This window comes from Leuciscus leuciscus, assembly GCF_965113295.1.
Source record: "Leuciscus leuciscus genome assembly, chromosome: 17".
In the NCBI taxonomy this organism is placed as follows: Eukaryota; Metazoa; Chordata; class Actinopteri; order Cypriniformes; family Leuciscidae; genus Leuciscus; species Leuciscus leuciscus.
In genome coordinates, this window is record NC_138741.1 from 39,695,579 (window position 1) to 39,716,349 (window position 20,771).

The 20,771-nt window shown below is 37.8% G+C and overlaps 3 protein-coding genes and 1 long non-coding RNA gene across 5 annotated transcripts in view; 3 read left to right on the top strand and 1 right to left on the bottom strand.

Annotated features, from left to right (window-relative positions):
• The window catches only part of LOC309478883 (uncharacterized protein), a 3,864-nt gene extending 1,804 nt beyond the window's left edge, over positions 1-2,060 (top strand). Inside the window, exons 3-6 of the mRNA XM_082142662.1 lie at positions 625-780; positions 863-1,074; positions 1,249-1,562; positions 1,733-2,060. Coding sequence (XP_081998788.1) covers positions 625-780; positions 863-1,074; positions 1,249-1,562; positions 1,733-1,954 — 904 coding nt within the window. The 3' untranslated portion in view covers positions 1,955-2,060. The remainder of the gene's footprint in view (positions 1-624; positions 781-862; positions 1,075-1,248; positions 1,563-1,732) is intronic.
• The window catches only part of LOC309479449 (putative inhibitor of apoptosis), a 135,569-nt gene that overhangs the window by 22,800 nt on the left and 91,998 nt on the right, over positions 1-20,771 (bottom strand). The gene's annotated exons all lie outside the window — the stretch shown is intronic.
• On the top strand, positions 9,097-11,728 carry LOC309479971. The gene is made up of 3 exons (XR_014199494.1): positions 9,097-9,241; positions 11,425-11,478; positions 11,649-11,728. It is a non-coding gene; the product is annotated as an uncharacterized lncRNA (long non-coding RNA).
• Positions 12,387-18,578, top strand: LOC309478592 (G2/M phase-specific E3 ubiquitin-protein ligase-like). The gene is made up of 8 exons (XM_082142195.1): positions 12,387-12,483; positions 12,587-12,748; positions 14,249-14,430; positions 14,879-15,192; positions 16,123-16,301; positions 16,762-16,934; positions 17,118-17,332; positions 18,034-18,578. Exons 3-8 carry the CDS (start codon positions 14,333-14,335, stop codon positions 18,315-18,317), a joined length of 1,263 nt encoding a protein of 420 aa, XP_081998321.1. The 5' UTR covers positions 12,387-12,483; positions 12,587-12,748; positions 14,249-14,332; the 3' UTR covers positions 18,318-18,578.

A 20,771-nucleotide genomic window follows, 5' to 3' on the forward strand; every position in this document is an offset into this window, starting at 1 on the left:
CAACTTTCTGATTGACGCTCAAAACGCCCAAAACGCGACGCCGATGGATTTGATGCTCCTTGCAGCTGAGAGAAGCCAGCTTCCATTGAAAATGAATGACTTCCGGTAACTTTGGAAGCTCAAGTCGGCGGCGGTGTGAACGTACAGTAAGCCGTCTGCTCTCTATTCGCTCGGTACAGATGTTCACCAATCGGTCTGTGCAACGCCGGTTAAAGTCGAACAAGCGATAACGATCTCCCACACATAAAAAAACAAACCCCCAATAAGGCACGAGCAAATCAGGTAGCAATATTAAGAAAACACCGATCATTTTGCAAAACTCATTACAGCTCTGCAGAGACCAAATAGTTGCAGATTAGAATGCCATTGGACAGTTGTAGACCCACCCCTTGCCGATGTTATGATGTTAACATGACAAGATGTTATGCTACTTATTGGTAATCATTTGTTTGATTAGGATAATACGTAGAATTATCTAACTTTTTCTGTTTTTAAAAAAATGAGCGTTTAAGTAGCCTACTTGATTTCTATTTTATTTATAGATCCCTTTTTTTTAGAGTTATTCCCATATAAATGAATTTTACATTGTAGCATTAAAAATGACCTTATTCTGAATGTTTCAAGGGTTACTCGTGATCGGATAATGGAGACAATGAGGCAAGTTGATCCTGTGGGGACAGTGTTGCGAGGCCTGGACCTACAGATTACACAAAGGCGGCCATATTCTGTACCAGGTCCTTTGTCTTTGTGGCACATTGATGGCAACCACAAACTTGTTCGGTAAGCATTGTCATCAAACACTGAATTTGTACATAACATTGGCCCTTAATTAATGTAGTTTTCTTGTGTCTGTGCCTGTTAGGTGGAGAATTGTTGTCCATGGTGGCATTGACGGCTTCAGCAGGAAGATCATGTACCTAAGGGCAAATAACAACAACAGGGCGGCAACTGTTCTAGATTGCTTTCTTGGAGCCGTCCATGAACTTGGTCTACCTCACAGAGTGAGAAGTGACAAAGGTGGCGAAAATGTGGAGGTGGCCAGGTTTATGTTGGAGCATCCAGAAAGAGGATCTGGTAGTTAAACTCAATCCAACTGATTGCAAAATATGATATATAAAGTGTATTGGAAAATGTAATGTAAAATTAAAGCTGTTTCTTTCCAGTTCAAGAGCTGTGCTAAATCCATGTTATCTCTGAAAATATTATTGTGTTTTTCTGTTTTAATTTACACACCTTTTGTTTTTATAGAACGTAACAGCTTCATCACTGGAAAAAGTGTACACAACCAGCGAATTGAACGGCTGTGGCGTGATGTGTGGTGCTGCGTACTTTCCAACTATTATGCCGCCTTCAGACATCTTGAGGAACTCTTGCAGTTGGATCCTGACCAGGACCTTCACTTGGTCTGCCTTCACTACGTGATGCTACCAAGGCTGAACCATCATCTTCAGCTATTTATGAGGACATGGGAAAACCATTCCCTTTCCACTGAAGGGAACAGGTCACCGAATCAGCTGTGGTTAGCTGGCCAAGTTATGGGTCCTCAGCAAATTCAGAACACTGTAAGCTCTCTTATTTTAAAAAGCTTTTAAAATATCACTGCTTTTTACATAATTACAATAATTATATATTGTATATAATTAAATATAAATAATTAATGTCTACCAACATGTTAGTGAACAAATCTTAATGGTGTTCTTAAGTTTAATTTGTATTATAAATGTTTTTCTAGGAGGATTCAAACACATTTGGAATAGACTGGGATGCGCCTGTTGCAGTTCCAGATGCTATCCACGAAGTCCTTGTTCCTGAAGCGCCACCTGCCCTACAGGATGAAATTGAGGCTTACTTGAGCCAATCCATTGACCCATTCATGAGCAGTGATGTCTTTGGCATTGACATTTACATTCAGTGCCTAAGATCAGCCCAGAACTATTTGGCAGGACACTTGTGAAATAATTATTTTCTTTTCTTTTGGCCAAAGATTTACTTTTCAATTTGATACAAACATTTGTTTTAGTTTGAACAATTACATTACATTTGTACAAATAAATGCAAATTCTTCCACCCACAATTCCTCTACTTATTATTATTTTAATCATAATGTTGTGTTGTGAAGCGTGAGAATGTACTGAGGAATAACCAAGGGTATAAAACCTGCAGGGTTTTAGAAGTCTGTCAACACTAATAACTCTTCAATATTGTGCCCATGATTTTATTAAGGGCATTGAGCTGAAACAAGGTAGATATTCTACTAGAATAAGGTGGGTAACATAGCCCTTTCCGTACAAAGAGACACTAATGTTTGGCGAAACTATCACCGTTAATATTTAAATGTTTAGAAAGTTGTGTTGTAGGCTAATTAGCAATCCGTAAATAACGAATGTTATTTTTATATTTATAACACTTGTCTAGAAAATACTTATTTGTTTTTTTACTTACTTTTTTTTTTTGTATGTTAAGTCGCTGGCTGTGATTCTACCATAAATATGAGTTTATTTGGGCAAGGGGCAATTATTTGCCTTTATAAGGCATTTTCTAACCTTATTAAAATCGATAAATAATTTAGAATAGTAGACCTACAGCTGCTTGTCACATAAAATGAACTTAGTATTTATTTAGTTTTTATCTCTGTATAATTTGTGTATTTTAGCATTTTCTTTAAATATGTACACTTATGAATATGATTTCTCTGATGTTTTATTAAGTGGTGTTTTACAGTTTGGTTTTTTTTTTTTTATAAATGTGGGCGATTTAAAAGACCACTCTAAAAAATACTTATCCACAGCAGCAAGGTCAACCCCAGCCTAAACATATATTAAGAGTTCTTAGTAAAACTTGCTGCTTAAGAGTTTTGTGAATAGGTTTTAAACTCCTAGGGACGACCCTAAAGAGGATCAGATAAAATACGTTGTCAAAAGCGTACTCCCTCTACAGCCTCTTATTAGCCACAGCAATGTACACAAAGTTAGTAAAATTACAATTTCAAAAAAGTAATATTTAGGTTATTTATAGAGGTTATTTTGAGTGCTTCTTTTCTAACCTTGAACCATTTATTTATTTTCTTAACTACTTACATAACTAAATACTTATTTTAAAATGATTTAAGTGGTAATCAATATGCAGCGAATATATAGGCCTTCTATCGATTGATCTTGACTTTATACTCGTCGTGGCCGGAACGTTCCTTAAGGTCATCTCTATACAGCCCGCCAATTGAATTGCGACGCTTCCTGTTCCCGCACAGTTTAAAATCTGGCAGGCAGACGTCAAGAAGCTCAAGAATGTCAGCTGAAGATTCAAGGTATTTGACTTTTATTTCATATATCAATAATAGACTATTGTTGCGACCATTGTGTAGCTTGAGATATAATCAATTAAACTTTTAATTTCTTGCTAGATGATACTTTTTGTCAATCCATTGCTATATATATATATATAGCCTATTATTAGTATTATTTTTATTTTATTTAATGTAGGCCTACAGATACTTGGGCTAACGGCCTTTCTTTTAGTTTGGTTTTACAAAATCTATATCTTATAGCATTAACGTTTGTTCAGAGTTGGGTCATGGTCAATTTATATTTTTTAGTAAGAAAATGAATCACTGATAGGAAATAATTTGTATTGCATGTTATCAAATAAAATAACCATAGACAATGCCGTGCCAAAATACTGTAGGCCTACTTGCGCTATTTAACGTCACTTGTCGTGACATAGCCTACAGGTGTGATACAGGTATCTCACATGCGATAGGCCTACTGCAACTCTCAGCACTATAGACGACGAGGCCTTTTCTGCTTAAATATTGTTTTGATCTATCATGTGGTTTATTTGCTCGAATGAAATATTTAAACCATAAACGTTAAAGTGATAAACCACGAACCAAAAAAACTGACTTTTCCTTTAATTGTTTAAATTATCACAATTGGAAAGTAAGTGCCTTAAACGAGATCTGCTGACTCATATACTTTTTCAGCTTGTTGGTGTTTAAACTTAAAGGGGTCATGAACTGGCTTTTTAAGATAAAATATAATATTGTGGATGGTCTGAAGTCCATTTATGACGTTCGCTTGGTTTTTACATTCAAAAACGTCAAAATGAATAAGTAATAGGCTGTTTTCTACCCTGGTTTTGAGCCTAGCTCCTGAAACGCTTTTTATGGGCGTGCGGCATTCAAGATTTGCAGTTATAAGCCTACTGCTATGATTGGATAACAGTGTTGCATATTATAATGAGTTTCATGTAATACTCGTAATGCTCGAATCAGTGGGCGGGGCTAAACAGGCAGTGTTGAAGTAGGCGTTGATCATCTTCTGCTGTGTTTGATACACTTTGACCTCATAGATCCCCACTTTTGAAAACCTGTCCTTTGCTGTGCCTGCTGTCAATAAAAGCTTTTATTGGACTAGCAAGGAACGTTTTCAGTTCTGAAATTTCCAGGATATTCTTATAAATCAATTTCTCAGTTCATCACCCCTTTAACACAATTTAAGGTAATTACTGTGCTGTACATGTGATTTTATTCCATACCTTTTATTTGTATATTTTTCCCCATTTCAGCAGTAACACACGATTGGAACAAGCAGCTAGGTTCCTAGAAATGGCCAATAATTTGCTGCTAAACCCTTCCTCTACATCTTTGTCTCAAGTGCCATCTACTGCACAACCACTGGCTTCCACCCCAGCAACAAGCAGATGTTTAACATCATCCTCATCTCCCATGACCTGCTCTTCAAACCTTAGCACACCCTCTCTCTTCAGCCCCTCTTCTGTGCATACAGCATCCGCTCTCCAGTCAGCATCTCTATTACACACTGGCACACCTGTAAACACGCACACTGGGCCAGCCCTTAGTAGACTCTTTCAACCAGATGTAAATATAAGGTCCTCAAGAGCTCGTCACAGGTTAGGCCCTTCTGCATGGGAGCATGAATTCTATTGCATGGCAAGTCCAGCATGCAATAATTTACCCACACCAGAGGAAAACAGTATTTTAAAATTAAGTGGGCTTGGGAAAAAAAAAGTCAGATTTGAGGATATGAACGGATCCTTTGCAGATTTTACCAAAACAATTGGAGAGGTGTTCCCTGCATTAGAGAGAGCAGGTCCATTTAAAATAATGCGTACAGCCAGGGGTCGTCAATTGGTTGACATACCAATGCCACCAGAAGGGTACAGTATCCCATATCTTAGACTGGAAAGTGGCCTAAACAAAGCAGTTGCTTATATTGTGCCAATTCAAAACAGCATTCCTCTTGTACGTCAGGAAGATACGGCAGAGGTAACTGTAATAAAGTTTATTTTATTAAATACATTTTTATTTAGAGTGAAATAATGAATCACTTTGTATAATAACATCACAAATTAAAGCTAATAATATAGTTATCTTTTTTTTTTTTTTTTTTTTACAAATACAATTATTTGAAATGTGATCTGTTCTGTGTTTTCAGAATGTTGTAATGGAAAGGTGCAATATTTGTTGCTGTGAGGTGCCTCTGCATAGGCTTGAAGAGCATGTTAATCTATGCAGCAACAGGTGTGTATAACTGCACCAGAGTAAAGTTGCCTATTACTGTAGTAACAACATTTAATTAGCTTACTAGATCAAGGCTGATACATTTTATGTATAGACAGAATAATTTTTTTTACTAATACCAAATAACACATTTTTGCTTCTTTTTAAAGATCATCTACTCAAGGCGATGCAAATGGAGGGTAATATGAAAGAATCAGACAGCCTCTGTTCATTAAATTGTATTGCTTTATTAATGATATGTTTTGCTTAATAGGAAAGCAAGAAATGATCCTCGTCCAGCTTTTAAACTTCGTGTGGCTTTGTTGCTTGACCACAGTATGGTGACATTTAATAGCAATTTTGGTAAATTAGCATAATTTGATATTCACAAAATATTTTATTGGTAAGACTGTGGGATGCTTTATTAACAGGCATTATCATGTTTCAGCCACAGAAATGAAAAGGATAGACATTGGTTGTGACATGGCTGAGGCGGATCTAAAAGATCTGCTCTGGAAGACTTTTCCTGCACTGAATCATAGAGACTTTGACTTCTGTCGAGTTGACCGATTCAGACGTGTGTTGGCTCTTCACTTCAAACACTTTATCCTCAGTGTCCATTCGTAAAGAGCTGGGCCGGTCCGCTCTTTACATACGACCAAAGGTAAGTAGCTGTTATCAAGCATGCTTTTTTATCCTACATCTGTGGTTTTACATGCAACATACAAATAAAGTACAGTTACCCTTACAACAAGCAGATGTAAAACATTTGTTCATGTTTTTTACTTTATCAGTACACCCACTGGAACACTTCATTTCAAAACGTTAGTGTTAGCTAATTTACTTACAGAACGAGTTTATTTTTTGTATTGTATTCATATACATTTATTTTACAAGTATGATTTAATGACCATTTACTAGCATTAGTTTAAAGTCCCTGTGAACTGGAAGTTGGGTTTTTTTTCCAGTGCTATGACGTATTTTCCAGTGAAAGGGAATATTGAACAGAAGGTTTGACTCTAGCGCTCCTCCTCTCCATCTCTGCTCATAGCAGACTAGCGGTCTGAGGAGTGGTTAAGCGTTTTCAACCCAAGCTGTCAAACCTACATCATTAGAAAAGGAATGCCATTCCAGACCGGAAGTAACTTTTCAGATTTTGATTAAAGATTACCATGGCAAACACATTTTTTCTGTGTATTAACTTGCAAGGATTAACTTGCACAAGACTAGTAATACGCACTTACAAACTAAATTGGGTCTTTTTTTATTTCATGTCGACTTTAATAAACAAGCTAGATTCTAAACACCTTGCAATGAAAATAGTAAATATTTTAATTCTAATAAAATACACCAATAATGAAGCCTGGTTAAAACTAGACCATTCTCAGTAGTAACTGAGTTATGGTCTGGCACAGCTTCATTAATAACTCATTTCCAAAGGGGCGTCACCAACGGACGTCGCTCAAATGCCTCTGGGCGCAATTAGATCCAATCAGAGCGATCGTCATTGTTTAAAGCCCGCCTCAACGTTTCTGATTGGTGCCGCGATTTGGACGGATTAGAAATGGGCTTGAATGAGCTCTTTGCCAGACTACTTGCAGAGCAAATCTACATTTGCCAGAAGTTTGCCTGGGTTTTCCCAGGCTACCAATAATGTCTTTTATATATATAAAACATGTTGTCTTTGTTAAATAGGAGCCCCTGGAATTGTCTGAGGACAGCGTCTCTTCGAATACATCAGTAAGCCATTTTTGTGCCTTACGGATATCATGATGTGAGAGAAAATGCTTTCTTCCTTATGTTGATGTATATTTCACTTAAGGTTGGTGACATTTCATCTGAGGGGTCTGAAGAAAAAGAAAATCTGCAGGTGGATCATGAGGAGGAGGAAGACATTATACCTGTAAGTTTTGTACATATGAAATGTGAATCAAATTACTTTGTCAATTTTGCAACTACATCATACTGAATGATTGTATATTAAACCTAAAGCATTTATATTAGGGATTTCAGATTGTCAGAGCCAGGATTAGAACTCATATCTCATGTCTCTAGTATGTTCCTGTTCAGTATCAACTATCTCATCATGTATTGCAAAAATCTACAGTGGGAGGTTTTAGAAGTGCCATATCTTCAGTTTTGTATCTGCAATAAAGCTCTGTCCCAAAAACATAACTATGGTTTAAAATTGACACTAAGCGCTGCTGAAGAACTGTTACCTTCAAGAACTTCTTCTCACCAGAGGTTCTATAGCTTACCTATTTTATATATCAGAGAAATCTAATACATTGGCAAGCCACCCAAAAAGAGTCCATCAATACAGTTGTAACGGTGGCCCCAATAATACATTCAAAATTCAAACCAATGATTTGAATTAAAGATTTAAAGTTGATAAATTCGGGCGCCAGACAGGGGTAACCCTGTCAATAGTTTAAGGAAAATAACCCAGATAGCCTAAATGCCACCAGTTACATACATAAACTCAAATTCAAAGAAATAATCACAACAAGCATAGAATTCAGTTTAGAAATGTCTGGATTTCTCACAAGAAAGAACAAAAAAAATAAATAAATAAAACAATCCCTTTAAATTCTCAGTTGTGGTTCTCAACGAAACGAAAATCTCAACAATATAACAAGTCTGTTGAGTACAGTAATGCTGCATCAATTTATATATTTTTTTTTAAAAACCCACAGATTCGAGAGTTCATTCCTCCATGAACAAGATCAGATTTGTTTCAGAGAGAGAAAAAAAAAAACACTTCATTTTGTGGCAAGGGAGGGGGGAAAAAAACAACAACAAAAAAGCAAACCGAGTAAATAAAATTAAATAAAAGAAAAATGTTACTCACTACTCATTTTGAGAGGAATCGAGATACTGGGCGTGTGTGGAAAGTGCTTATGTGAATTGTGTGAGTGTTTGGGGAAAGACCAGCCACGTATAGAGCAAATCCACAACCTTCCGCAATGGTGAACTTCTGTTTGTTCCAAACGGAAACAGCGATAGCTTCGATGGGGAAGATCCAGTCGGTCGTTGACACAGCTCGTGGTTTTGAACGCCCGCACTGAAGACGACGTTGGGAGAGCTGTTCACTCTCCTGCATCCGCTCCAGCAATGGCACAGTGTTCTACCCGCTGATGACTGTCACCGCTGACCCAGGTAAGTGAAAAGACACCTTTCTTCTCGTTTTCTGTTCTTCCATCAGTCTACCCGCAGTTCATTCATTTGAGTGCTTTCAGTTGGCGTTCGGTTCGCATTGAGGCTTTTCGGTTCTCACCTCGACAAAGCGCACGTTAAACAACACTACACACGTCTCTTTCCGCACTTTCTCCTCTCCCGCCTTTAGTTTAAATTCCTCCTTTTATACGATTACCTCATTTCCTTTTCTCAATTTGACAACGGAAATAGGCGGGGATGACATTAATTTAATTTGTTTTTGTAGTGTTTCAGCTCCGCCACACAGTATTAACTATTTACTCTCTTGTGCATCTCACCTAAGGTTGGTGACAATGTGTCTGAGGAGGAGGATGACATTTTCCCTGTAAGTTTTATAAATATTAAATGTGATCCAAAGTATTTTGAGAAATTTGCAACTACATCATACAGTATTAACTATTTACTCCTTTGTGCACTTCACCTAAGGTTGTTGTCTTTGCATCTGAGGAGGAGGAAGGATTAGAAAGTGTGCAGGTGGATCCTGAGGAGGAGGAAGACATTTCCCCTGTACGTTTTATTATACATATTAAACTTGAACCAAAGCACTTTGTGAATTTTGCAACTGCATCACAGTATTATACAGTAATAACTAATGATTTTTACAACATAAATTAATCAATCAAAAACTTGCTTTAGCTCGACAATAACTTTATTCTAGAGCTGCTGTAAAGCCTAAACAATCTCTGTTACTGTAATTAAGTCAACTTACTGAAATCCTATTTAAATGTATTATTATTATGCTTCTTCTGACCCAAAAGTTTCTGACTCAAACTCCTCCTAGAGCTAGGGTTGGGCATCGTTTTGATTTGAACGATTCTGATTCCGATTCCGATTCTTCATTTCGATTTCGGTTCATTTCGATTCTCGATTCCGATTCTTTGAGGGGTGGAGTCAAAACCTGTCACAGGCTCATTTCACAGAGGAAAATTTTATTTTGATTTAGTTTTAGTTTTGGGAGCTGCAGCCCACGTGGGAGAAAATTAGGAATGCCTCTGCACCATACCAAAAAACAGATTTATGCAGAACTTGCACCCTGGTCTGGACTCTATGGACATAACTAACTCAATGTATAAAAGCTCACTTTAAAACACCATTGATTTGTATCATATTCCGGTCGCGGTTTAAAATGGTTTTAAGTAAAAAAAAAAAGATGTTGAAATATGTTATATTTAGCATTTTATATGCAGATAATAGCTACCTTGCTTAGCACGTATACTATAAACATTCTCTATTCATTTAAAAAAAATACCTCATATCACGTTGGTCCACGTGAGATGATTGACAGCTGTACAGCGAATGAGAGAGCGCTGATATCATAAACTGACGCGAATCAGGAAGAGCAGAGACAGAGCTCGATGTGTTCGCTGTTTGAGCTCTTCAGATCGCAAAATGCATTGGAAAATGAATAGTAATGTTATTCTGTATGACGAAATATTTTACAAACATGTGATGATAAATCATTATTTCTCCAAATATGCGCACCATTGGATTAAGAGCCCTGGCGGATGCTGTTTATTGCATGTATGTGAACACAAATAAACCGGAGGAGACGTGAATGACGCTTTATGAGTGATGATTTCTATTCAAAATAACAAACATAACAGATTAATTATTTTGCACTCGATCCTGGCAACGTTACTAACGTTGGTCGCGCAGGGTTGCCTGAGGAGGACGAGACAGTGGACCAGCGCTCAGAGACAGTGGACATATGTCGAACACGCTACACTCCTTGTAAATTTTGTACACCATGCAGGCGTAACGTTAGGTGTTTAGTCATATTTGTAGTGCATCCGCCCGTGCAAGAAATAAGTTTGTCACATGTGTTGCACTCAGCCGACCCAGGCTTTTTTAAGGTGAAATAAAGCCACACTTTTGAGCGCCGCTTACCGTGCTCCATGCCTGCAACAGAACAAGCGGGCGCGGCAAGCACTTCCGGAAATCCAGTGGCCACTATGGAAACCAAAACTTGCGCGTTTGGAACCGATGATCGGAATCGAAAACAAATTTTCTAAACGATTCCAATGGCATCGTTATTTTTTAAACGGTTCCCAGTTGGAACCGGTTCTCGATGCCCAACCCTACCTAGAGCTTTAACTCTTTTTTTTCTAGTTTCCTATTATCACTGTAAATCTGTTTTAAAACAATCTATATTGTTAAAGGTGCTCTAAGTCATGTCACACGTTTTTTAGGCCAAAATATTTTTTTGTCACATACAGCAAACATCTCCTCACTATCCGCTTGCTGCCTGTCCCCTGAACACACTGTAAAAAAACGCGGTCTCTCTAGACACCACAGGCTCCACAAACAGCAAGAGAAACAAACTGGGCTCACCCGCACCACGAAAACATAACAAACTGTTCCAGCCAATCACCGACAGGAATGGTTTGGGGGGTTAGTGCGCGGATGAGGAGGAGGGAGGGTCGAGCTAGCCTCCGTTTAGTTTGACAATACTTCGAACGTCAACAGGAAGTGACGTCACCCAACATCACTTAGAGCACCTTTAAAAGTGCTATATAAATAAAGACGACTTGACTTATCTATTAACTATATTCTCTTTATGTACATCTCACCTAAGGTAGTTGACTTGGTGTATCCCTGGCTTTACCATACCAAATAATTTTTCCTAACCTGTGTTTTTAATGGAGACGTTATAGTTTTTTATTTCTGATTGTCTGCCTGTTCATGTGAAGGTCGTCAATGAAAGTGACATTTTGCCACAAGGTCATCATGCTGGTGGTGAAATGGTAAGCATAGCATTGCAATCATGCAGATAATCTTGCTAGCAATATGTATTTCACTTCACTTCAATATATAACTATAATCTACAACTAAATTTCTATACCTTTCTGTACCTTTCTATGGATTGATGGAGCACTAACCAGAACAAGTTATTCAATAACACACTGTTTAACAGGAGAGTATAGAGGAAAGGAGGCGACTCATTCAAGAGCAGGATTCAGCCTATGAAGAATCATTGCTCTTGGACCAACAGAGGGTAAATTCAGTTCCAAAAAAAACACAATAGAAGTTCCTGGGCATTGTTATTTAACCACAGTGATGACATGTATTTTACAGCTGGAAAATGAGAGAAGAAGGGAAAGAATTGAGGAGAGACGACTACAGGCAAGTTCAGATAATCAACTGTGATCTACAGTATGTTTGAGCAGCATTTCTTAAAGTCGTTATGAAATAAAAATGTACCCTAGTTACTTTGTAAGATCACATTACTAAGTCTTGTAGTGAACAATTAATCTGTGCAAGTTAATACATAGAGAAAAAAATGTCTTTGTCGTGGTAGTCTTAAATTAAAACCAGTACATTTGCTTCCACTCTTGAATTGAGTTGAATATCCCTAACCAATCCTCTCGAACCGTCTGCTATGAGCGAGGGATGGAGTAGGTGTGGCAAAAATAAACCATTCCCTCTATCCCATGATAATTGAGCCTACAAATAAAAAGATAATGTTGTTTTGGCTTGAGCAGTGAACAGAGTGTCCATTTATTTGATTAATTGAAAAAAAGAAAATTCTAATGTGCCATCGCATTAGAACAAGAAAGTAAGCTTGTATTTGTTTTGTATATAAAGAATTTCACTGAAGTAAATAATAAAAGACTGTCGTTACACAGGTAATCAGTGAGAGGAGGGATCAGGCTGCAAGTTTCCCTTCAGAGGGTGGAATCACCTTCCAATTCCATTACCCTGACGGCTCTCGAACACGCAGAGATTTTCAGCTGCACAACAACATACAAGTAATAAGAAAAGAAGACGTACCAGCCAGATGTATATGCATCTGTATTGTTGTGAGTTTTATGATTTTTAAGTTTTCAATTGCTTCTTCTCCTCCTTTCCTAGAATCTTATATGTTATGCAGGATCTGTAGGGTCTGCAACTGAATTCCTCTGCCTGAGATCACATAATCCAGATTTGGCCATAAGAACTTCATCAACTGGTATTATAGCAGACTACATCAGCCAATCAACTACCTTTTTTGTTCAATGGGCTGGACCTGAAGAGGTAATTTTTATACATTTGTTTCTTCTTGTACTGCAAACTGTGATTATTTAAAGGGGTGATAAACTGAGAAATAAACTTTTCCTTGAGCTTTTGACATTTAATATGCCATCATACTATAAGAATATCCTATACATTTGAGAACTGAAAATGTTCCTTGTTAGTCCAATAAAAGCTGTTATTGACACCAGGCACAGCAAACAACGATAGTGGGGATCTATGAGGTCAAAGCAAGAGTGTCAAACCCCTCGTCCGCAGAAGATGATCAACGCCTACTTCAACACTGCCTGTTTAGCCCCGCCCACTGATTTACGCATTACATGAAACTCATTATAATATGCAAAACTGTCATAGCAGTGGGCGTTTACCTGCAAATCTTGAATGCGGCATGCCCATTAAAAGCGTTTCAGGAGCTAGGCTCAAAACCAGGGTAGAAAATAGCCATTTTGACATTTTTGAATGTAAAAACCAAGCGAACGTCATAAGTTGACCTCAGACAACAATATAAAAAAAATTATAGTATAATTTGGTATGGTTTGCTAGCCTGGCTAACGTCAGACCACATCTCATTGAGACGTGGTCTGAGAACCACATGTTCATTTTCTCGTATTTGAGGCGTGGTTTACGAATTGGGTGCTACGAATGTCTATCAGATCCGCCTGTACGTAGCTCATAGCCAATCGTTTCAATTATACCAGATGACGTATGTAGAGTGATAGAAATTCGACGAGGAAGAAAATGAAATAAACTTGCGTTCTAAACTACTTACAACACTATCTAACGCTGCATCGAAAGGTAACTTCGCGTCTGATGCCATGTTGGATCCATAGATATAAACAAACTGCTTCGGTGTGTCGCATAGACGACGTCATTGTCTTGCTGCTCCCTCCCTGTTCTGTGATTGGTTCCCTTTTTGAGGGAAAAATCTGGTCCATGGTGTCCAGACTGCCTAGCAGCGAGAATAAAATCGCGCTGCGCTCAAGGCAGTATGGGGAAACCCAGGCTAATGGTTTGCTTGATGGTATGACTAATGTTAGTTCAACAAAGGCTGAGTGCTACCTACAGACATATAATATGAAGTGTAGACTTCTGGTTCAAGAAATATGAAATGATGATGTGACATAGCCTACCTTTGTGACATTACCATTTTATTCATTATGCGGCAATACGTACTAATCACCCTTTCATTTTAGAGAGTAAAGGTAATATTTACATTCATAATAGTTTGTCTTGACCCCCCATGACCGGAATTAGTGGAAATGTTATTTTATATGAGTTGGCCTGTCTAACCCACGGATTATCTGCACTCTCAGCAGATATTACAATCATCTGTGCATCAGTAACACGAGTTGTTTCACATTCCAGTCGTGTAGTTTCTAATGTATGTAAGATGATGATACCTATGGATCATTTCTAATCTTACATTTTGTAGATATTTTATAGGGTTGATTATGTTCTTTTGTGCTTTAGAGTAACCCAATGTTTTCAATGTGTTTTAAACAGGACTCTTTTGACAATTTAACACCTGCTGGAGTCAACCAAGCTGAAGCAGCCATTCCTTCCAACCCAACTGTTCCCTCTGCCTCCATGGACACTTTTGAGCCAACGGTTTCCTTTGACTCTATGCACTCTCCGGCCTCCGTCTCCAACTCTACCTCGACCAGCACAGCAGTGAGTGATACTAGGTAATATGTTTTTTTTACTACAAACTACAATTGTTTGGCCCTCATTGTATGTGATAATTAGCAGTGGAACTGCAGTGTTCACTGATGTATTCAGTTTGTCACTGTAAAGTACAAGAGTACAGCTTGAGAGCTTGCTGAAGCCTATGCAGTGCATTCAGAAAGGTCAATTAAATTGATTGGACATGATTTGGAACGGCACACACCTCTATAAAAGGCCTCACAGCTGACATCGCATGTAAGAGCAAAAAACAAACCATGAGGTCAAAGGAACTGCCTGCATAGGTCATAGACAGGATTGTTGCAAGGCACAGATCTGGGGAAGGCTACATAACATGCACTGAAGGTTCCCAAGAGCACTGTGGTGTATTTTTCAGACTTGCTAATTATTTAACATTTTAAATACATACTTATGACAACTTGGATAACATTGCTGTACTTTGTTTTGCAGGCATGACTTGAGGAGGCTGCTCCTAGGTCTACAGTCAGCTGTTGATCTGGTTGAACCTGGACCCATAGCAAACTGCGTAAATGTAGTAAGGTCCAGGGTGCTACAATGTGCTTTGAGGACATTCAACAGACGAGCATTCAATCCACATAAACAACTCGATATCGTATTTGTGGATTCGTGCGGAACAGGGGAGGGATCTGTTGATACTAGTGGTCCTACCCGGGAGTTTCTCAGGCTACTGATGAAAGAACTCCTGGATTCAAGATACTTTGTTGGACCCGAGAACGGCAAGAGCCTTGCTCTTGATTCCCTTGGTAGGTACATTTTTTTTAATATATATATATATTAAAAAACATTGATTGATTATTTGATAGATTGATTGATAGATAGAAGCAGTACATACAATTTCATAGATAGATATCCAGATAGAAAGTACGATAGGTAAGTAGATAGAAAAAGGTTCCAAAGAGTGCAAAAACAGCAATATATATCGAAATACTTATACATAAAAAAAAAAAATTCTAGCTGATACTACACTGTAACACACAATTTATTCCTGTGATAGCACAGCAAAAATTAAAACTGACATTACTTAAATCTTCATTGTCACATGAGCTTTCAGACAGCTTTCAAATATGCTTATTCACCACACTTTAGAGTGTTGCATTTGTGGTGTTGCAACTAGCTGGCGTAAAAATAATGACAGTGTCGTGTTGCGTCTGTCGTCATGAAATGATGAATGATCATCGTTACCAATCAAAATGTGTTCATTTAAATGCAATGTGTGTGTTTTTTACATGGTCCCTTACCTTACATTTGTCCTATTTCCAATAACAAAACTCATTTACATTTATGCATTTGTCAGACGGAAAGTTATTTATAGTGCATACACTTTATGAGCACATGTGTTCCCTCGGATCGAAGCCACGATCGCATGATCACATCATTGCATATCACTGTACAATACAATGCTCTACCAATTGAGCTACATGAAACCTGAATTATGACGCAGATATGCACTACAATAAATGTGTCCTCTTGTCAATAGGGGCGCGACTTTAGTAAACGCTCCCATGGGTTGTATTTCAAGAAAGTGACAAATTACCTGTGGTAACTGCGCTGCGAGAGATGTCAGACATTTCACAGCATAATGTGTTTTCACAAAATTCACAACCCCTGGTTGCAAAACAGATAACAATCTTCATTCTTTTTTTTTAATTGTGGTCTTCATTCCAATTGTGTAGGCTTATCCAGAGGAACATACAAGGTGTTAGGGATGATCATATCAGTCTGCCTTGTTCATGGTGGGGTGGGACCCCGTGTGTTGGCCAGAAGGCTGTATTCACAGCTCTCAGGGATCCCTGCTCCACCAGTGAACATAGAAGAGGTTTATGACCCTGAGCTGCATGACCAGCTGGACAAGGTAAGATGTACATCTGTTTAACCTATTTGTATTGTGCTATGTTTTTGTTTTTTTGGGAGGGGGTCTGTTGAGTAGATATAGATAGATTGTTGGTAAATATGGTAAATACATGTCAAACATTTTGGAAAAAATTACAACAAATTGATAAATGCGAAATTCAAATTTGCACATCTAAAGGACCGTATTGTGTAAAAACTACAATAATAATAGAGGCCCTTGTGCCGACAAGTTGACTACATTAGTGTGTACTTTCAGTCAACACTGACTGACATTTATAACAGATGTTACTGTCATGATGGTACGATATAACAAAGTAAAAGACTACTCCAAGTTTTTATATCTACATCACAATCATTTATTGTACTACATCTGCCATTATTTGGGAAATAAGGATAACACTTCACATTGCCAGCAACAAATGGTTATTTCTAATAGAACCTCTTCTCTTACTAACTTTTAGATCCAAAGGGCAGAGACCATTACAGAGGCACACACAGCCATGTTAGAGGCTTCAAACAGCCTCCACATGCTCGGTGCCTTGGGCAAGGTTTCAACCCTTGAAGAACGTCAGGATCTTGTCAATGCAGCACTAACATACTATCTAGAGGGAAGGATGGAGATGCCTCTCAGACAGTAAGATTACCTGCTTTATCACTAATGTTTTATTAAATGCTGAGGTTAAAAACAACTTTCACTGTAGGGGTTAAGTTTTCATTCATTTGTTACTTTTTCAAATCTGTTGCATATCAATTGATATAACTACTGATGATTAAAAATATTTGATTCTGACAACATATGTACTTATCTGATTGAAAGACTGAAAGAAGGACTGGAGACATTGGGAGTGCTAAATGCCATAAAGGAGCACTCTTCCATTATGGAGGAACTCTTTTGTGGTGGTCCCCCCACCTTGTCAGCTGCCTCCTTGCTGGACCTCTTCACAGTACATTATTCCCCGAGAGGAACTAACAGGAGAGCCTTGGAGGAGGTTGCAGTTGGCCACTGGCGGGATTGGATCATTGAAGTCGAAGGTGAGTGTACTACTATTAGGTAGAGATGTGCCCAGAGCATACCTCCAATTTTGAAAAAGCATGGAAAATGAAGTGTGTTCTACAGTGCCCTCAAAGGAACATTGTTAGTCGTATTCGTTGCAGTGTGCTATATATCAATTATCACATGAAAATAGTAAATACAAATGACTGACAGGACAATTTTGGAGGTTTTGCAGACCCTGAGTGTCACTGTTAAATTGCTTGTTGAAAAATTAAATTGTACGCTTAAACAAGTGTTTGTTTGGGAAGTTTCTATGCAGTTACAAAGGATTTCTGGGTGGTTGCTATGCAGTGCGATTCCTAAGGTACATAGGGGTGGTTGCTGGGACGTTGCTATGTGGTTGCTAGGGTACTTAGTGTAGTTACTATCATATTGCTGTGAGGTTGATAAGGTAGGGTTAGAGTTAGGTTGCTGTTAGGGCTGCACAATAAATAGTTTTTCTGATCGTGATTACAAATACAGATGCCACAATTACATAATCATTCAAAGGCACAATAAAAATAAATAAACAAAATGCTATAGAAGAAAACATTTTTAATGTGTTTGAGTGTTTTCAGCTTGTTTATATACATATAAAAATATGACATGCAGTTAGTTAGGTATTTATGATTAGAGGTATTTATGATTAGAATCTTTTTGTGTCACTTTTTCTTTTTCTTAATTGCTTTTTCTGTTGCAGATGGAGATGCAGCAGTGGAGGTGGATGGTGGGGACACAATTAAAGTCACCCTACAGAGTGTCCTTGTGTTTGCTTCTGGGGCATCTGCCATACCCGTATTTGGATTCAAAGAGAATCCAAATATCACATTTCTCCATGAGAACATAAATGGCAACCGGCGGATGTTCCCAGAAGCAAACACATGCACCATTACTTTGAAGTTGCCGATTGGACAGGAATATGAAGAGTTTTGCCATTTCATGACATCCAGTGTTATTCAGTCGCCAACGTTTGGGGTAGCGTAAAAAACCCGTTCTCCCATTATCACTTATCACTCTTGCCATGTGGCTGATATCTCTCCTGCTGGATTGCTGTTATTTTTTACTGGAAATTGTACAAATTTTGTTAAACATTAAAGTTTTGTTAAACTTAATTTCCCTGAATTTAAACTTGTGTGTGTGTGTACTTGTATTCCCTACATTATTATGGGGACCATATTTTTATGCCATCGCCGACGAAGAGTAATCAACTGGTCAAGTGGATTTACTAATTGCGTAGGTAACAAATGTTATCAGGAGAATGTGATATTTTAGAGCGAATATCTTATCTGACGTGCCGCATGTTTTGGACGGAGTGCATCATAGCTTTCAGTTTCTCAGTAAATGTTTTTCTGCAAGTGCTATAGCCTATTGTCCCATTTTGTCAAAATTGAGTTATTCACATATTCCAAGGTGGCGATATGTTTGGGTCGCTCACAATTATCATATGGGAACACAACATGCAACAAACATCTACCCAAAGACAGTCAAACACATTTGAGTCGATATCAAACATGCAACAGAACTTTCACAATGTTTTTACACAGCTGGCTTTGTGACCAATCTAAATTCTGCATAAATATGCAATGCTGCATAAAAGGCAGAAAACATAATATCTGCTCTGACCTGTGGAAAATGAGTTATAAAGCCCACACTTTATTCATAAACTGGCAGCCTGTCTTTAATAATGAAAGCACCACCCTAGTAACAATTTACTTTGTTTTCTAGATATTGGTGTTTTGTTTTTGCTTTTTGCTGCCCATCTTGATGACACTCCTTGGTAGAAGACACACTGTATCTCAAAGGGTCCTTCCATGTTACATAAATTGACAAATAAATACATATTTTTACATCACTACCAAGCCCAGTTAAAGACTGCTACCTGTTATTTTGCATCGTTACATTTTGGGCGTTCATCCTGTGTTTGTTTGTTCCTGGAGATGTTCCCTCAACACACTGTCAGCTTATGAGAGTTTGTAATTACATTTACTTGACTTCTTCAGCTTGTTTCTTTTTGTGTCTTGATTGCTTGGTTTGTAAATTAAAACAATTGCAACTGATACATTTGAACAAAAACAAAAAAATGGTTCTAATTGAATGTAAATATTGTCAGTGCACTGAACTTTAAAAGTATTTACATGACTATAATAATAATAACAATAACAATAACATAAGGGTTAATGCAAAATTGTAGCTAAACCTTGACTGTCTTTTATTCTTTATACCTTATTTATTTTAGTATAACATGATAAAAATAATTCATTACATTTATATAGCGCTTTTCTAGGAACTAAAAGCACTTATATAGAAGGGTGGGAATCACCTCCACCACCATTGTGCAGGTCATTGATTTTTAATGACCACAGAGAGTCAGGACCTCGGATTAACGTCTCATCTGAAGGATGGTGCTCTTTTGGCAGTATAGTGTCCCCATCACTATACTGGGGCGTTAGGACCCACACAGACCACAGGGTGAGCGCCCCCTGCTGGCCTCACTAACACCTCTTCCAGCAGCAACCTGTTTTTCTCAGGAGGTCTCCCATCCAGGTACTAACCAGCCTCAGCCCTGCTTAGCTTCAGTGGGCAACCGGTCTTGGGCTACAGGGTGATATGGCTGCTTTTGGATATTGGATAATATTGGTTAATCATATATAAGTAATATAAACATGACTGTTATGCCATAGCATTTAGTCAGTTTTATAAAATATAACTGCAGTGTTGACTGTTAATTTGACTTTTAATTGATGTCAATCTGCTCTTACAGGAATTCTAGTGATGACAATACAGATTGTGCAAATAAATGGAGCAATATGGAATGAAAAACATGTACTTCATTAACTGGGAAATTGTTAAATGAATGCTTTTTACTGTAATTCTTATTTATGTAACAAACTTTATTTCCCAGGATTTAAAGATTTAGTGTCGCATTTATGATTATTGTGTGTGCTTAAGAGCAGAGTAAAGGTATGGGTATCTCATGTGCTAGACAGGAATAGGACCAGCATGCAGACAATACCATAGAATAAAGCAGTCATACTCTGACCATTTAAGTCTATTATTATGTTATTAAAAGATGCTACAAATGACATTACAAACTCTTCGTTTTGACATAAAATAAATTTAACAAATCATTCAGTCATACATTTCACTCATTATTTATCTTGTGTTAGTGGAATAACTTCCAAAGATGCAGAATCCCCATACAATACAAATCTGTAAGACATTTAAAGCACTGAAAATATTTTACAAAAGCAAATGTATACTATATCGAACATTGCTCCTTTCAGAAATTGTTAATGCATTGAGCCCTTAATGTACAGGAATAAATGACCCAAGAAAGACTTACTGAAACTTCCTACAAGTATCTGAAGGAGTGGACATGTCTAATGAGCAGATGAGTGTCCCTCTGCTGCCACCTACTGATGTTAGTGGTCATTTACT